Source organism: Gasterosteus aculeatus, chromosome 6, assembly GCF_964276395.1.
Source record: "Gasterosteus aculeatus chromosome 6, fGasAcu3.hap1.1, whole genome shotgun sequence".
Lineage (NCBI taxonomy): Eukaryota > Metazoa > Chordata > Actinopteri > Perciformes > Gasterosteidae > Gasterosteus > Gasterosteus aculeatus.
The window spans coordinates 5,129,515-5,146,850 of record NC_135693.1 but is presented as its reverse complement, the minus strand read 5'-3'; the positions used below and the strand labels follow the sequence as shown (position 1 = coordinate 5,146,850).

At 46.4% G+C, this 17,336-nt stretch overlaps 1 protein-coding gene across 1 annotated transcript; it reads right to left on the bottom strand.

Annotated features, from left to right (window-relative positions):
• Positions 1-9,453: 9,453 nt before the first annotated feature.
• On the bottom strand, positions 9,454-15,835 carry cdc42ep3 (CDC42 effector protein (Rho GTPase binding) 3). The gene is made up of 2 exons (XM_040178096.2): positions 15,216-15,835; positions 9,454-11,302 (listed from the first exon to the last, which is right to left on the bottom strand). The coding sequence occupies exon 2, from the start codon at positions 11,063-11,065 to the stop codon at positions 10,013-10,015; it is 1,053 nt and encodes a 350-aa protein (XP_040034030.2). The 5' UTR covers positions 11,066-11,302; positions 15,216-15,835; the 3' UTR covers positions 9,454-10,012.
• Positions 15,836-17,336: the final 1,501 nt, after the last annotated feature.

The window sequence follows — 17,336 nt, the reverse complement described above, 5'->3', positions numbered from 1 at the left end:
ATCGGCCACAACTTTCCCAAATGTTATATATTTTTTAAATCTTGATCCACCAGATCTTAGTGATGTAACACTTATAAGACCGGTATGATTCAAGTGGCATAAACCACACCAACACCAGCCCTAACTGCCCCAAGCTGAGTGGGTCATGTCCGTCTCTGCTCCTGGCGGCGGGGGCGCTGAACAAGGGGGGGCATGTGACATGTTTGGTGACCGTTTCTGACGCGGCAGCTAATGAGCTACCGGCACGCAAGCCGCTCATTAGCCAGCCGGACGAATTAGCAGGTTGCATGCAAAGGACTTGGGATCAGGCCAGGCCACAAAACAGTTGAGTCATTCCACTCCCCCCCCCCCCCCTGGAGTGAGCGTAGATAATCTCATTAGTAAAACATAACTTTTGTAAAAGAGCCTTAGAAAAACCCTTGATTGAACATTTTTTTCAGCCTGCAGTGAGATGTTATATTTCCACCGTCTTTACGTTGCGTGATGCGGTTCAATCCTATCGCCGCCACCCAAACGGCGCAGGCCGTGCTTAGCTCTCTGCCGACCCTTTGACCCCACCCTGCTACGGGGGATGATGGAAGTTGGACGACCCCGGAGGTGCCGTGATTATCTGAAGATCCTCCGAATTATAAGGTTAAAGCTCAGAAATGTTAATTGTCGCTTTGATCGCTAATACGCGTCAGGCCTCACAATAGTTTACAGCAACCCATCTACAAAATAGATCCCTGATTACAATAGACGGAGAAGCTTTTAACGGGGATTCATCGCTCTGTACCGAGGATACGACAGAGGACCCATTTGACCCTGAAGGTGTTTGACATTCATTTGAGAGGAATAACGCGGTGGTCTCCAGATCGGCTTTGTGGCTACAATGAAAAAAGATCCTCTCAATCAAGTTAAAGCTGTAAATGTTTAAGCTCTGGCTAAGTTCCGCTGTTGTTTAGTGATAACAGACTTGAGAGTCACTAACTATCACAACAGCAGAGGGTGCTGCCCACCATTGACACCTGACTGATGTAAGTGTTATAAGACTGTAAATCATTACAAGAAAAGGGTAAATATTTAAATTGACATTTCATGGCAATTCAATTATAATTGAATGTCACGTTTCCCCAAAGTGTGCATCCAACAATGCTATGACAAATGAAAGGAGACAAAAAAGACAAAAGATGAAAACTGAGACCGTTTTCATTTAGACCGGCAGTTAATTCAATATAAACAAAAGAATGTTCTTCAATGTTTTATTTTGCTTTTCACATTTTAGACATTTTGACATTCCTTATTTGAAAAAAAGCCATAACTTTTAAACCACTTTTAATGGTACTTTTATATAAAAAAAACAAAAGACAAAAAATGTTTGTAATTTGAAGAGAGTTTTATAAAAACAAATTATATTGGGTATTTGTGGGTGTTGTTGGATCAGCTTTTAATGACAATATAAAGAAAAATAACTTTCCATAACTTGCGAAATACCCCAAACTATTCAAAATGTCTCAGAAAACCCTGTGGCCATGTTAGATCGCCTTACTTGTGGTAAGTGGTTGGAAAAAGATGTTCAGCACCTCTAAATGGCTTAAAACGCTAACCCAGTGTTGTAACACATGATAAAGATGTGAATATGGCTCCAAATGCTCGCAATCAACTCCACTGCTAAACGTAATGGAGGAGTAGCACCGTGTGAAATAAAGAGATCAGTCGCACCAACACAATGGAAGGAAAAGCAGCCAAACTCCCAACAACATTTAACATTTACATATTGCATCACATTTGGACCGAACCCTGAGAGGCTTCGACGTGTTTACAGTATCGTCATGCTTTTTGCGTTCGTGCACATCCAAGACGTACAAACTGTGGGAGTAGCGGCCTGTTATCAGCGGTATTCCACCCCTGCTTCTGCGTGTGGCCTTCTTATCCGACTAACCATCCATTATCCATCAACGCGAAACATTACCAAAAACCTTTACAGCGCAGCAGCTCCCGGAGGTCACGAGCGCTCAGCTCCTCGATAATAAAACACTTTGCGTCTGAGAGACTTGGTTGGTGGTATTTGTCCCCTCCCGCAACGAGATGACCCCGTGACCTCTGATCCCTGGGAGAGGTCAGTTATGTAAGAGTTCTTTAAGAGAGCACGGATTGATGAGTTTGTTGGGCAACAAGGTTGCAGAAGTCGTGCCATCAGGGATCAAGGAAACTTGAGAGACAATATTCTCAGCTCTCTGCGGGGGGGCTCACTTGATTTACCGTAGTCGGTCTGTGTGTATTTCTGTGTGTATATTGGTTGAGACAATATTCACGAGTCATCTCCTGTGATGTTCAAATCTAGACTTTGGCTCTATTGCTTAAGTAGTCTAAACTCTTGATAGTCATATAACGCAGAGTGGGACGCATACCGGGACTCATAGCCGGGCATTCTTAGCATTGATGGAGGTTATGTCGGGAGCCAAGGCGCCGTCGTCCTCACACATGATTGACACCCCAATGAAAGCGGCCGAGGCGTAAGCTGTTATATTGCTTTACTCCCCGCGGTGTCAAATGGCAAGGAGATGAATTTTGCAGACCTGGCTTGGCGTGTTTCAGGTAGAAGCACAATGCCGGTCTCAAGCGCAGGACAGAGGTCACGACACTACGAAAAGGATCATCGCAACCAACGTCAAACTTTTCCTCTTCTGAAATGGGAAGATTTGGAGTTCTGGTGTTTTGTTCTCTCCTTCTCTCTTCATCCCGCTGTGCTGTGTGTTGTTCCGCTTTACTGCCGGGCCATTATTCAGCTGTGCAAACCTGAAACGCGAAAGCTCCTCCAAACAAAGTGTAAAGCGAATGGCCACCAGCTGCTGCTGTTTCTTTTTACGGCGGTTTTTAAGGAAAGGAACCTGCTCGGAAATTTCCCGTAGATGTGATCGCATGACTGGCTGGTGACAACTTATAAAAGTATACTCTGGGGCTGCCAGTGAGTCCCTGGGGAAGAAAGTGAGATCAAGGTTACATGGGGGGGAACCGAGGGGGGGTTTACCTTAAAAGGCAGAATCATGAAGGCTGTCGGCCATAGCAGCAGGAATGTGCTCCTCTGACCCGATCCCGCCGGGTTTAATACGCTCTACTTTGTGTAATTCCACGCAGGTAGAACTTACACTATATTCTCGAATAATACGTACGAGTAAATCGCCGGCCGCGCTGGATATTCTTCCACAGTTCAGTCATGAGTCATCCCCTTTTTGTAGATACAAGACAGTCTGGAATTCTGCATGTTATCAAGAGACCAGAGGCAATTCCACTGAAAATAAACAGGAGGCTAACCCGTTAGAGCCAAGGCAATTTTCTAGCAGCGTAGAAAGATTTTCTTTTTTTTTTGAAGTCGACAGCTTTACAAAGGCTGTCTGTAAGTAGAAAGACCTGAATAATAATCATCAGATGTTACAAGCTACGTATCCACTCGACTCGGTGTTCTGGTCATTGTCAGCAGCAGAGGGATGTCGATTTTGGAACAATCATTTATCTTTTTCTAACCCTATTTTGCAACGGGACGATTGATAGCGCTGTCTGTCCGCCATATGTCAAGCTGTAGCCGGCAGTCAGTTAGCCAGGCTGGATTATTCGGTTTCCTGTCTTTATGCTACATTACGCTAACCGGCTGCTGGCAATGGCTACATACTTAGCAAGAAACATGAGAGTGGCATTTATCTTTCAATCTCACACACACATTGTACTTCATTGCTTGAGCCAGTTGACTTTGACAATGTGGGGTTTTAAGAGGACTCATGCAACTCGGTCATGGCAAACAAAGAGCAAGGTCTCATCCAGAGTTTCGCTAATGTCACGCCGTACAGAGACCAACCACATCTAGCAACCTGAATGCGTTAGCTGGGGACGTTTCACAGAAGTAATGGGAGGAAGATGGAGTTAAACTTCTAAGTAATAATCATTTAACCACAAATTGTAGTTTTTACATAACTCTATTGAACAAAGACTTTCTGGCCACTAAGTTAACTCCGAACCTCATATCATTTATAGTCATTATTATCTTCATGTCAGATTCCAACTAGTCATGATGCAGAGATATCAATCGTTTCTCACACTGTGAAAAGAGCTGGAGGCTTGTTAACACGCTGCTATAAATAACCAACTGAAAAAGTAGCTAATTTCGGCTGTTTCAATGGTGTGACTACAGGGTTGAGTATGTGTGAACGCAGCCGAGTTGAATAATTGGGAGACCCCCCCCCCCCCCCCCCCCCCATTCTTTAGACATTGCGTGAATGCACTATTAACATTTGCACATGAGGCTATTCAACTTTACTCTTTGAAATAAGGCCAACAGACCCAACTTTGTCTCCCAAATAGGGTGAAACCATGGCTTGGTCCGTGCCTTCCTGCATTCGGGGCCGATGTAACGATGGATGGGTGAAACAAACACAACTTTCACTAACGAGACTGGCTTCTGTGTCCCGTGGGAAACTAAAAGTTAATATTGACATTTTGTTGCCTGAGTCGTGAGTGAAGTGAGTCACATCGCTCAGTCATCTGAATATTCTTAACACCTGAATGGTGTCGATGCCTGTTGATGCCCTGACTGCCTTTCTGTATAAGGCAGGGGTTATTTTGGGTCGTTTGCAACAAACAACAGTTAATATATAGAACAAAAGTTATGTCAAAGCAGCAAAACCACTTAGTTGGATTTAGAAAAAATATCATGGATACGCTTAATTCGTATGTCTACCATGAGGAAGGATCCTGAATGAAAAACTGTCCATTGACATTGTTTTTCTTCTGTGCTCCATAAAATAAAATCTAATTCTATAATACATCTAATACAATAACTGAAAAGGTTAGTCCATGCTCACAAACCCTATACATTGAATATTGTGACTTTTTTACAACCTGCCATGACGCTGGGTGCAATGGTTGGACGTATGTGCTTATGCAGAAACTACTCCTTCACAATGGTGATTATACAAACTATTTAACAGTTCGTGGTCAACAGCCTTACATCAAATGAACATGTCTTTAAATGTATATTAAAGTCTCATGAAGTATTTCACAGGAGTCAGGACAACTCAAAGACCTGACCTCATTACCTGATCTCAGAGGATGGCCGAGTCCAGTCAACTCATTAAGGTAACCGAGATGTTTTCGACCTGCTACAGGAAAAGATGGTACATGATGTCACCGACATCTATATGGGGAGATCACACCCTTCCCCCTCATGCCATTGGAGGAATTCTTAGAAGGTTGTGAGGAGGACCAAAGGTATAAATACCTCCTCTGGTTGAATATAGGTGGCTGACCATAGGAGAGGAACCGAATTAGCAGTTGCTGCCCTGCTGAGGGGCATTTGCCATTTGAAAAGAGACAGAATATAGACAAGGGGGATCTTAGAAAGAGTCACATGATGACTGCCTATGTTTTCATTCCCTGTTGCTGCCTTAGAAGGTGAGGTCAGATACAGAGAGCATACATTACTGTGCCATCCTACTAACCGCAGTTCTTCCCAGGCTAGAATAAATATGAATTATTCAGGGTTTGTCTTGCAGTGTGAGGGCTCTCGTGAATTAAGCCTGCACTGTCTTTATAATAAGGCTGAGAGGAGGACAGTGAATGTCACTGACTGAACGCTGACGCGGTTATCTGGAAATGTGCCCCGTCAGACGCAACATTGATTAACACACATTATGGTGCAAAGTCACCAGTGTTTGACTTTGTGGGAAAATAATCTTTAGGTGAGCAGTGTATGTTGATTATTATTAAGAATATGTTCCTAATTAGCGTTGGACAAAGTTAAGACAGAAAACTAAATTTAAAATGAAAGCTGTTTCCACTGGGACCATAAAAGCAAGCTACAGTATATTATTACAATAACACAGGGAGAAAAGTGCCAATAAGCTAAAATCGGTCTCTTACACAGCAATATCTTAGTTAGCATTATGTAATATGATACTAGTGCTAATAAACTAAAATAAACTCTCACAAACTAAGCCAACACCTGTCACCATAAATTACTCAAGTAAGTCTGTAACCATCAATTGCTTGAATGTATTTATTCATGTTGCTTCATTGTTTATGGATTTATATTTGTAGGACGAAAATGATCGCTTCTTGCAAAAGTTTAGAGTACCAATCTTTCTTTATTTACCTTCAGCACTAATCAAGCAAGTCTTCGACACCCTAAAGATCTGGTCTGTAAAGAGAAAGTAATATTTAATATTTAATGTAGTCATTCACTTTAGAAATGATTATGAATTATTCTCACCCAACATTTGCTGGTTACGATCCAGTGCAGATTACACGATGATGCCAATTAGAGATAAACAAAGCGTAGGGTTCAGCCTACAGTAGTTCTTGTTTTGCTCCACGATTAACTAGGCCTGGGTTCTGTCGCAGAGGTATTTCGGTGCCTCTGAGGTGAAGCTGCTCCATTAACTCTGAATCTCTCTCTCTGTCCTCCTTTCAGCTCAGCCCTCGTGTGCCGTGGATACGAACTCCACCTCGCTATGGTTACTGGCAGCCAAACAGCAGTCAACAGTGCAGCGAACCGGAGGCGATCCGTCGCCTGCCAGACCAAACTCCATTTGAGCGAGCTCGTATCTGCTCTGCATCAACCCCTGCAGCACAAGGCACATTTTTCACCCTTAGGATTGAATTCTATTTGCTCTCTACTGTTACGAGCCCCACACTGCTAAATCAGCAGATATGCAGAACACTTGAATCCAACATTCATGCTCCGCATCCCCAAGTAAATGTTTCCGAGGAATGTTCTACTTCTTAGGCCCCACGAATTTGATTATGAAGCACGTACACAGTGTGTTTATAAACAACAAATAACATCCCTCCTGCAAGCTGGAGACATATGTTACAATAACGTTTCGGATGTTTCTCTCGTCCTGCAGATATTTCATTGCTCCTAATGTGTGTACAACATGGAAAAGCATCTGTCTTCGGGGGATTCTGTGCTGTAGGACATTTACAGGTGAAGACAAGAGAAGCTTTATCCTGCTGCACTTAGGGAAACATCGTGTGAAAGTTTCCCCTCTCCTCTGCCTGACACATCTGTATGTCCTGCTATGAGAGGCTCCTTCACCGACACCTCAATGTGAAAGACAGTGTGCACTTTATGCAGCTCTGTTGTGGAGGTCGGGTGGAAAGTTAAGCCGGGTCTGAGCTGTGCTTTCTTTGGCACTCTGAGCCAAAACGTATTCATCTGCAAACTGACAGCTTCACCGTAGCCCAGGAAATGGAGGAGCGTGATCCGCCAGGTATTTGTGTATGTCTTGTTTCCCCAACCCCATTCACCATCTCCCTAAAGCGAGGCAGCAAAGCCAAAGACAAAGAATTGAGTAATTAGCCTGCATTTCTGTTTTTGTTGTTGTTTTTTTCAAGAAAAGAACTGGGAAAATTACAAGGCAGCAGGTAGCGGCAACACCCATGTTACCTCCCTCTCTTGGCTCACGCCGCTGTTTTCAGCAACACCAAATTAGCTTCACCAAAGAAATCCAAAGGAACATTCAGTCTTGTGTGAATTTGTCTTAAAAGAAAATACCAGCAAACAGGAAAACAAAGTGGAATGTTGTTCTGCTGGTGAGTCGGTGGGTGTCACAATGGTTGTTTGTGTTGCTGTGGTGTCACATTAGCAGAGGCACTCGGGCGAGGTCTCTTCGGGTCAAACGTCCGACTCTGAAACCGTGGTGACGAGAAGGGGCCCGCGAAGGGCCGTGCACGTCCCGTCTCTGGTGTCTCCCCCTCTGCCCTCAGGCCGCCTGCGGACGTCTAAAGCCAGAAACGAGACACCCTGCTGCTGCCAGCGGTGACCGCGCTGTTCAATGTTGCGCAATTTGAATACAGTGACTTGCGTTACACAGACCTGCAGAGAAGGAGGGCACCGAGAAAACCGACCAAAATCTTCCCTCCAAATTTCAAAGAGGGCTCTAAACTCCGATTTCGTGTTTCCTGGCGTTTTCCTCTGAGAGCCTTGGCGTCTCTACAGAAACACATTGCACAACAACACACTACATCGCAGTGGTCGCGAGTTCTCTTGTCAACCAAAAAGAGGTGTTCTTGGGGTCCATGCCGTCAAGGCTGCCAAGGTCTCTTGTCAGGTGCCTTTGGATTCTCCAAAGGCACCTGACAAGACCGGGCTTCTTATCTACTCTAACCTCTGGTTTGAGAGGCTCTTCCGATGGTTACGGACATTCTAAGAGATTGAGGGAGGTCCTCTACTCTGGCCAACTATATGTGAGAAGTGGAATATTTTATTTTGATTTATTATTCCCCTTTCTTAATTTATTTTGTACATGCCTTGTTATTATATGTACTGTGTTTTTGTAATGGAGAGCACATGCATACATATGTTGGTGTTTTAGGAAAGCCTGTTGTAAGCATCCATAAGGGTAGAACAGATGTTGAACTGCGTGGTATTTGACTAGTGCAAGAGAAAATTGCAATTGTTGTTAGTTGTTATTTTAACGTCTATTTTAACGGCTGCCGAGTTTGCTTTGTAAATAGTTTGGCGTCCTCCGGAAATGCAGGAAGTAAGGCGGACTCCACTGTTTGGCTCACGTTTGGGAACCAGCTTGTTAGTTCCACCATTCCTTCATACTACACTGTACTGTACTACAAATCACATTTCACACATTTACTGGGTCTCTGTGTTACTACCCCACCGGTTGTTTTAGTGCTTTTTGTAGTCACCGTAATATAATAAATTAGCTCGCTACAACAGTAGCAATGGAAAACGTACGCATTAAAAACGCTAATTTGAGTGTGAATTTGTGGTCTCCTCCTATTCTATGAGTAAACGCTGGTGGGTCACACAGACAGAGGATGAGGGCACGGAGGCCACTGATCAGGGGTGGTTGAGTTCAACGAGCCGCCTGTGTGGGGGACCAGCGACGTCCCCGTTCTGTTGAGCGCGGTCGGGTCAAGACCTCTTTGTTGTAATTAGGACTCTTCCAACGTCCAGACCTGAACAAAGTTTGCCCTGCAGGTTGTCAGCTTTTGCTTTACAACCTCATTTTGTCGAACACATACATGTGTTCGACAACAGCGTGGTGTCAATGTCAGAGGCTGGAGCCCCCCCCCCCCCCCCTCCCCCACCCCTCCGCCCTTGAAACAGCTGATTTATGTCTGGTCTTGGACACTTGTGTTCTGTGACTGGAATGCAGGGAATTTCAAAGTACTCTTCTTCTGCTTGTCCCGTCCACATGCAAATAAACGGAGCAGGCGCCTGTCGGGAAGATGAAGGCCCTCCGGTGCTCCCACTGCAGGGCAGGGAAGCAGAATGTAAGGAATGTCAGAGGCGAGAAAATAGGTCCATTCTATCCTTCTACCGTGTTGCTGTCCATCTGTAGCTCTGCCTTTACTTGCTTTTTTCCATTTTGCTCCACTTCTCTCTCTATCATCTATCTAACATTGTTTTTTTTTTGTCTTCCGTCAGACTGGATGCACGCACACATCACCTGACAAAAATTGGTAGGATAAAATGTATTTATTTGTGTTACAGTTTTTAAAACACAAATATGCATGGTGTTCTGTTTTTTTAAATTGTGGCAAATGAGTAATGTGACAGACAAATAATGTTTTTTTAAACACTCTTAAAGTCACAAAATGTTATATGTTCCAGACTGTGTAAAAAAAAGGGAAGGGCCACAATGTTATTGTGCATATATACGGAGGAAATCAACATTTGAACATAAATCTATAATATAGCATTTTTAATTATTTAAAATAGAAACGCACTATGGCTGTGGTTTAGCTGTAACTCAATAGCACATGCATCTTAAACATGCGGCTGACATGGCAAACTGAAAGAATAATAATAAACACTCCATAGAAGCCAGAATAGTTATTTGTTTTGACATTAAAACATTAGCAGCTCCATCCATTGAGCTCATTTTCATCTCAATGATATATCCAGACACCATTTTGATTGCTTTTTGAGTCTTTCTCTGCTCATGGCCGTAGCCCAGTAATTCCCTTTCTCCTGCTGGGTCCAAAGCGCAGCTTAAGGCCTGCTCTTTTCAGCGGGTTATTTATCCATTATGTTCAGCACATCGTCCAAGATGGACGGGCCCAGATCGAGTTCAAGGGAGAGGAGAGACCCTGTGATGTGTGTGAGGGAATCCTCGGACATGCTCTTCTCCTTGAAAAACTCAAACTCCAAATCACAGATGCGGCCCTCCTCGACCCCGCTGTCCCTGTCCACCCACTCTCCATTGCACTTGGAGAGCTCCTGCTTGAAGCCCAGGTTAATGTCTTGGTTAAAACGTTCATATCCATTGCAATTGGCGTTGCCATTGACACGCCTACTGCCGTTGCAGATCTTATTTTGGAAGTCCTCTTTCCCGCTTATGCTGTCAAAGCTGTCCCTGCTCATATCACTGTCCAGGCTCCTGTTAGCTTTGAAGGCGCTGCCGCTGTGACCGTTGATATAATAGGACGATGGCTTCTCAAACCCGGCTTCACTCTTGTTCATTTTGTTGGTCTTGGCCACCGCCTTAAAGCTGGACTGATGCGTGCTCTCCAGCAGATCCAGGAGGACGTCAGGCTTCGTTTGCATATCTGAGTTGGGAGACGAAGGCTCGCTGATGAAGACGTCAATGGAGCGCAAAAGGGTGTCCATCTGCAGGATCTCAACCTCTTCTGTACTCTCAGGTTTCACGCTGGACCCCATAATGTCCTCCAGCGGCTCCGGAGGCATTGGCAACACAGTGGAGGAGATGAGGGGGAGGGTAAGCGCTTGGCAGCCACCAATAGTTGGGAGGGAGATGGCGTTCTTCAGCACCGGAGACGGGGTCTCCGCAAAGGACGCATCCCCGGTGCTGTTGGCTCTCAGAAACTCACTTTGGATGCCGTACTGAGGGAGGACGTCTCCCTTCCCCGGAAGTAGTTCGTACTTCCCCTGGAGGAAAGACATGTCTCCAAAGGCGTCTCTCTCGCCGCCCTTGCCAATGTGGATGGTGTGTCGGAAGTCCCCGAGGGGTGGACTGATCATGTCCGGGGACAAAATATCTCTGAGGCGAAATTTCTTTCCCTTCTTATTATTGTTGGGTTTCAGGTAGATGGGTGCTTTGGCTGGCATGGCTGTAACTGCGGAAGAGATCACAGATGTGCAGAAATAGAAAAGTCGGAAATGCTCTACAAGTTCTGGACGTGGCACTTCCCCCGGGGAGGAGCTCGGGTTACATTCTCAGTAATACACCGGGGAGAAAAGGACTCCAAAAACCATCTCAGCAATTGCAGCATCGATTAGGTAATGCGATTCCAAGCAGGACTGGTGATGTCCCCGGTGGTGTAGAAAGGTCAAATGGCCACTCTCCTGAAATCAGACAAAAACAGAGAATGTCGGCATTTTGTTTAAATTACGAACACTTTTCCTCAAGGTTCCTGTCCTGTCTCCCAGAAAAAATAAATCAGGACTGCAAAGTGCATCAAGCAACCTCTAGATGCTCCAAACAATTTGATCCTCATCGTGCATCTGCTGAGCCAGAACAGAGGAGGCTGAGGCTCCAGTCCAAGGCCCTCTTCCCATTTCCACTCATGAGCCTCCTTTGGCCTCCGCAACTTCTAGATGTGCTAATGTGGAACAGCTGGACCGCAGATTGGGAGAGGAGAAGCAAAGCGGGACTTTGTCAGGATCAGAGTGGTGAGGCCTGTCGAACGAACAAGCTACCGCTCAGACACGCACAGAGATAGAAAGCGATGTACCACAGCGACGCACAGACGGGAGGGAAGAGGTTTAAAGGGTTGCGGGGGGATTGTAGGAGAGCAATAAAGTGAGCGATTATAGCGCAAGTGCATCTAAAGAAAGATTGAAGCAGATTGTGATGGGCAGAGACTTAAATAAGGGCAAGTCAAGTTGCACAACACATCACGACGAGTAAACAATATTAAGGAGACGTTGGATTTGAGAAAAGATGCCTGATTACCAGAGCTTTCCCATTATAAACACGACTGAGAATCACTGTGTTGGCAACACGCTTGGTGTAGGATGTTGAAACGACGAAGCAAACCGAGGAGAACGGGAGGAAGGCTCCGTGGAGGAAGGGCGCTGACAGTGTGTGTGTGTGTGTGTGTGTGTGCGCGGGAGTGAGCACCGCAGAGGAGAGAGCTTGCCCATTTATAGACATATTTACTTATGAGAGGTCTGTCAGCAGTGACCGTTTGACAAAGTCCACCGCTTCACAAAAGCGCCCTTGGCGGTCAGGTCCGCCCGCCTCCGCGCAAAAAAGTTTCACCGAGAAAACATCCACATTCCTGCAGCAGCCGACCTCATGGAGACACAGTGCATCGGCCTTATCAGAGACACTTTAAGAAGGCTCTGTTTATTCAGCGGGCACATTAGTGTGGAGCCAGAGAGACTGACAACTTGCTGCCCATTTGAATCCAAATACCACGACCTGTCAACATGAACGCTTGTGTTTCCAACCGGTTTGACGAGGGGAAGAAGCGGCAGCGTCCACAGACTGCATGCCATGTGCAGTGCAAGGTGAAGTCTTCACACTTCAGGATACACCGTTGCAACACAGCTAAACCTGTCAGCCAACAAGCGCTGCGGGGGCTATATATAACCATGACAAACACCGAGGGATGTGGAAAATGTGTGAGTGTGCAGAACAGCGACGCCGCTCTCTGCGAGGGTCCTTTGCGCTTTCGAGTGCTGCTGCGAGGTGGCTGACGGCGCTCGGAAGAGATAGCAGTTTTGTAAGCAAGCCGTATGTGTGCGAAGAAGAGAGTGTTTCTTTGCTGACAGTGAGGGAGGAGGATAGGGAAGAGGAGGGAGAGTGTGGGGGGGAGGGGGGGGGGGCACTGCAGTGTTTGATGAGGGGAGGCACGGTGCACTCAGGTCCTTCAAGCTTTGCTCTCATTTTCTCTTCTTCTCGTTCTCTTTTTCATTGTCGGTCTACCCTTTGCTGCTGCACCTCGGCCCTTTCTGACCTTGACAGCTGCAGCTTTTCTGCGGTGGGAAATTGGGCTTGAATAGGAAGTGAAACAAATGCACCACCAAGCCAAAAGCTGCTTCCTGTGAGCTCAGAAAGCACATATCCATATCTGTATTCACTCTTACAATGCTCTTCCCGAGAGCGGAAGGTCTCGCCTGTGCTGTTGCCTGAAAGACTTCCTATCAAACGTTCTTATTTATTATTGGTCTGCCCTGATGAAAAAATTATATCTGCCTTCCTGCCCCGTGTGGACCCTCTCTCCAGTGGCATGAGAATACACACGGCTCATTTATAACAGATGAAAATGTTGGTAAGAATCAATAGTATTGAGGGTACGTATGGGAAATCCTTGAGCAGAAGGATGCAACGGGACGTGTGCTGTGCATCCCACCCAAGGTCAGCACTTGTGGGTCGTGAGACGTCAGCTGGTGCGATAAAAGCCTGGAGGTCTGACCTTTACGTCAGCCATCCTGCTGGTGGCCTAGTTGGGCTGATAAGGCAAACATGACTGGAATTCCAGAGGGCAAACAGCAAAGTACAAAGAAACACAACAATTTCGTATTGTGTCTTTTAGGAATTGGCTGTTGATGCAATATGAGTTCATTTTAATGAGAATATGACTATTGATTCATGTGGTGTAGAGTTTCAAGAGTCACACAGCAGTGTTTGTTTAGCTTCCGTTGGCCAAGGAGGAAATCCATTATTTATCAGCTCAGGATATCCCAGGGCTGACCCTTATGGCCCGGCCCAATGAATCCATTTGTGTCCCTGCAGGATGTTCATAGCTGAGCAGGTGTATTCTGCCGATTCTCAAAGCCAAGGCCAGATTTGCACCCTTCTTTTGGAATCGATCCTAAAAGTAGCGGCAAGGCACGTGTTCACCGCTTCAAGCCCGGCGCCTCCACAGAATTACACCGGCTGGTTTCATTTACACCTCAAGGGAAGTGGGGAGCTCATTGCCCCTTCCTCTCAAAATTCTTGCCTGAGCAGCTATCCAGTCATGATGGGGAGCCACTGTGTCATTGGGTCAGCAACAGTTATCTGTCTGGGCATGAAGGGATCTGGAGCCACTCCAGCCTCTTTAAAAATGGACCTTTGCCTCATCAGCTCGTGCATGGAGGGTCGGGTTGCTGGAGATGGGGGTGGGGGGGCAGCAGAGGGGAGCAGGGTGAGGAAAGTTCTAGCCCGGAGGCAGATAAATGTGGGGTTGGTATTGCTAATTAAACTAATGGCTTGTGATTTGTCTCAAAGTCATGTGTGATACTGCTGGGTCGGTGGACCCTATGGCCTACAGTGTGATGATCCTTTGCAGTGGACCCAACTACTCCAGAACCGGTGACACGGAGAGGGAGGCTCACAAGAGCAGCTGTTAGTAAAATGACCTGAATATGACTTCCTCCTTCTTTAAAATAGACATTCCTGAACTATTTGTCCCATGCCGGGATTACGACGCTGGCATTTGACATCAGCGCTGTTGAAGATAGCAGGACATCAGTCGGGTATGGGAACTCCTGTGTGTCTGAGGTTGAAGTATGAGGTCTGCAAACACTCCTCTGACATCTAAGCGTGGCTTTGACTTCTCCCACGCCTTTGAATAGCAGTAAGAGCCTCACTTTGGGGCTGGTATAAAAAGCAAATGCACAAACCACAAAAGGTAATGGTAGCCTTAAGAATAGACACTGTGTGCTACATTAAAAAAAAAAATTATAGGCAGAGGCCTTACTTTCGGGGGCCTGGTGATGGCGAATGGCAGGGTGGAGTATTTGTTCTGTCTTTTTTTTCTCGTTCCCCTTGTGCATGGCAGGCACATGCCAGAGTTATCCTTGGCAGAGACGAGCAGGAAGCCAATGGAAGGCTCATTTAACATAAAGCGAATGTTATTATTCCAAAAAAGTGATACCAAAGTGTACACGCAAAGAAAAAAACGCCCCTCGGGGATAAAGACAAAAGCCAACTCTGCATTTCAGAGGAACATGCCTCAAACCGTATAGCCCGACTAAAAATGACTCTCGGGGAGCCGACAGGAATATCACGTTGCGCCAAACACTCGAGCTCTTGTGTCACATGCATGAGAGCGTCTGCTGGGCGAGCGCTCCCGCGTGAGCTCAGCCCGCCATGCGTGCTCTTCCCACGTTTCACCGGCACCAAGCACATTTCCAGCTCCGCTCCACACACAGACCTCACTCCACATGACAGCAGGGCCCCTGCGGCGTCAGACTGGCCCATCTCCCGACCGACACCAGTGTAATGGCAGCATGTGAACTAAAGCATGTCCCCGCTCTCACTCACCTCTGATGTTCCGGTGAGGGAGATCTGGATCCGTCCCAGGTATCGCTCGAGTTCTCCTGAACGCTGCAACCTCTGTGGTTGACGTGTGTGTGTGTCTGAAAGTGTTTGTTCAGTGGCCGCTGCTCTGCTTGTGTGGCTTGTTGACGCGTCCCTGCCTCCTGTCCCTGCCTCCTGTCCCTGCCTCGGGGTGGCTCTTCTGTGGACTGGGACGTCTGCTGGACAGCTGTTTTGGAGCTGCTCTCCGGCTCCTATTCCCTTCTGAAGCAAGTCTCCTCCTACGGCTTTCCGCACTCCCCCCCCCCCCCTCCTTCCTCTGTCCCTCTCCCTCCCCCTGCCTCTCTCTCGCTCCCCCTTCCTCTCTCTCTCTCTTTCTCCCTGCTTTCTCGCTCCCTCCTCTCCTTCTCTAGCAGCACCTGTGCACGTCTTTTCGGGCGGCTCCGGTGTTTTTCGGGGTCCTCCTCGCTTCCTGATCCTTGGTGGAGCTGCAGTGATGAATGACCACAAGCTCCGGTCTCGAGAAAAAGGCGCTGGCCTCCCTCCGCTCTCCCTCCAATCTCCCCGTCTTCTGCTATTCTGACTCAAACTGTCTGACTTTGCGACTACCCGAATCTGATAGGACCGGTTCTGTGGCAGACAGCAGAGGCTGGACTCCCCCTGTCTCTCTTTTTGTAGAATATTCTCTCTATCCTCATCCAGCACACAGGCACAGACATACCCCAACATTGTTTTTCTAAAACTGTGCATAATCAGGGACCTAATTATATTTATCCCTGCGCGTAGTTTTACAAAGCTTCAGCAGGCTGAGGCGGAACATGTGGGAACTGACTAATCACAGCAGAGTACCGCAGCACTGCAGCACATGCAGGTCACGTTTGCAGATAAGGTTAATGGACAGCGCATGAGTTGTGCTGCCCGAACAATGGACTTCCTCAGTGTGAACCTTTGTTTACCTCTGAACGTTTGAAACGCACACACACAAGACACTGTGTGCAAAGGTTTCTGACCAGATGCCCTTAAGTCAAGGACATAGTACAGCTCTCCTGTGCATCCCGTTTCTTCTTTTTTTGGGATGGGGGTTAGTGGAAAAAAAAATGGAAATCCATCACCTTGGTAACCAGCGGAGCTCATGTGTAATGTCACGGGTCGAGGTGTGGTTTTCTGCTTGTACAGTGTATTACAAAAGGGGCGAAGGAGATACATGTGGGGGGAGGGGTGCTTGTGCCAATCAATCAATGTGCGCGTGTGTGCGTGTGTGTGTTCTCTGCGTGTCTGCAGTTAAGAAACGTGGGGAAGGCATGTCCTCACAAGCAGCAGTAGCAGCTAACAGCAACCCTGCCCGGTCCAGCATATGAAGCAGCACATCCTTCTGCAAACACCACAAATTCCCACCTCTCCTTCCGGATGAATCTGTCTGCTTGTATTTCATGTGACGGATGTGCCAGTGTAATAACTGGCCGTGCATAATGCTTTGCAAAGACTGAAATGAATGTGTGGTTGTCAGTGGACATCTTGTGTCGCTGAGGCCCCCTCTATTTAACTTACAAAGGCGTTATTTAGCACCGGTTAAACAGCAGTTGCAAGTGAAGCCCTTTTAGCGGTGTTGAGGAGTCGCCTCGGGGTGATGTCATCGGCGCGTCCATGTGGCCGGCACATGATCCATTAGTAGAACACACAACACTGTCTTCTCATTTAGGTAGACCATCAAATCTTGGAAACTCAGAGATAACTTAATAACTGATAATCCAAGAATGGGTCAATAGGGGTTATGAGTTGGAGATAATAAGTCATTTATCCTTCTCACAAGGAAAATGCCCTTTAATTATCTTATTTGCCCGTCGAGCCTTCTGGCTCATTTTTAACTGTGTTCCTTTGTTCTAAAATCAACAGCCCTTTTTATACAATAACATTATGAAATTTATATAATGAATAAAACACTCGCTCTGGTTTCTGTTTTGCAAAGTTTCCTATTATTCTTTATCACAGCATTGTTTGTTATACATCAGGATGATTGCTTTATATGTTATAAAAAGGCATGAGCTTGCATCCATAGTGCCAGGACCCAAACTGTAACTTAATGGAATTCAGCCATCGTTATTGTGATATGATCATTTACCGTAAATG

Excerpts from the sequence above, each read along its gene's own strand:
- cdc42ep3 (XM_040178096.2), bottom strand. The coding sequence starts at position 11,065 with ATGCCAGCCAAAGCACCCATCTACCTGAAACCCAACAATAATAAGAAG.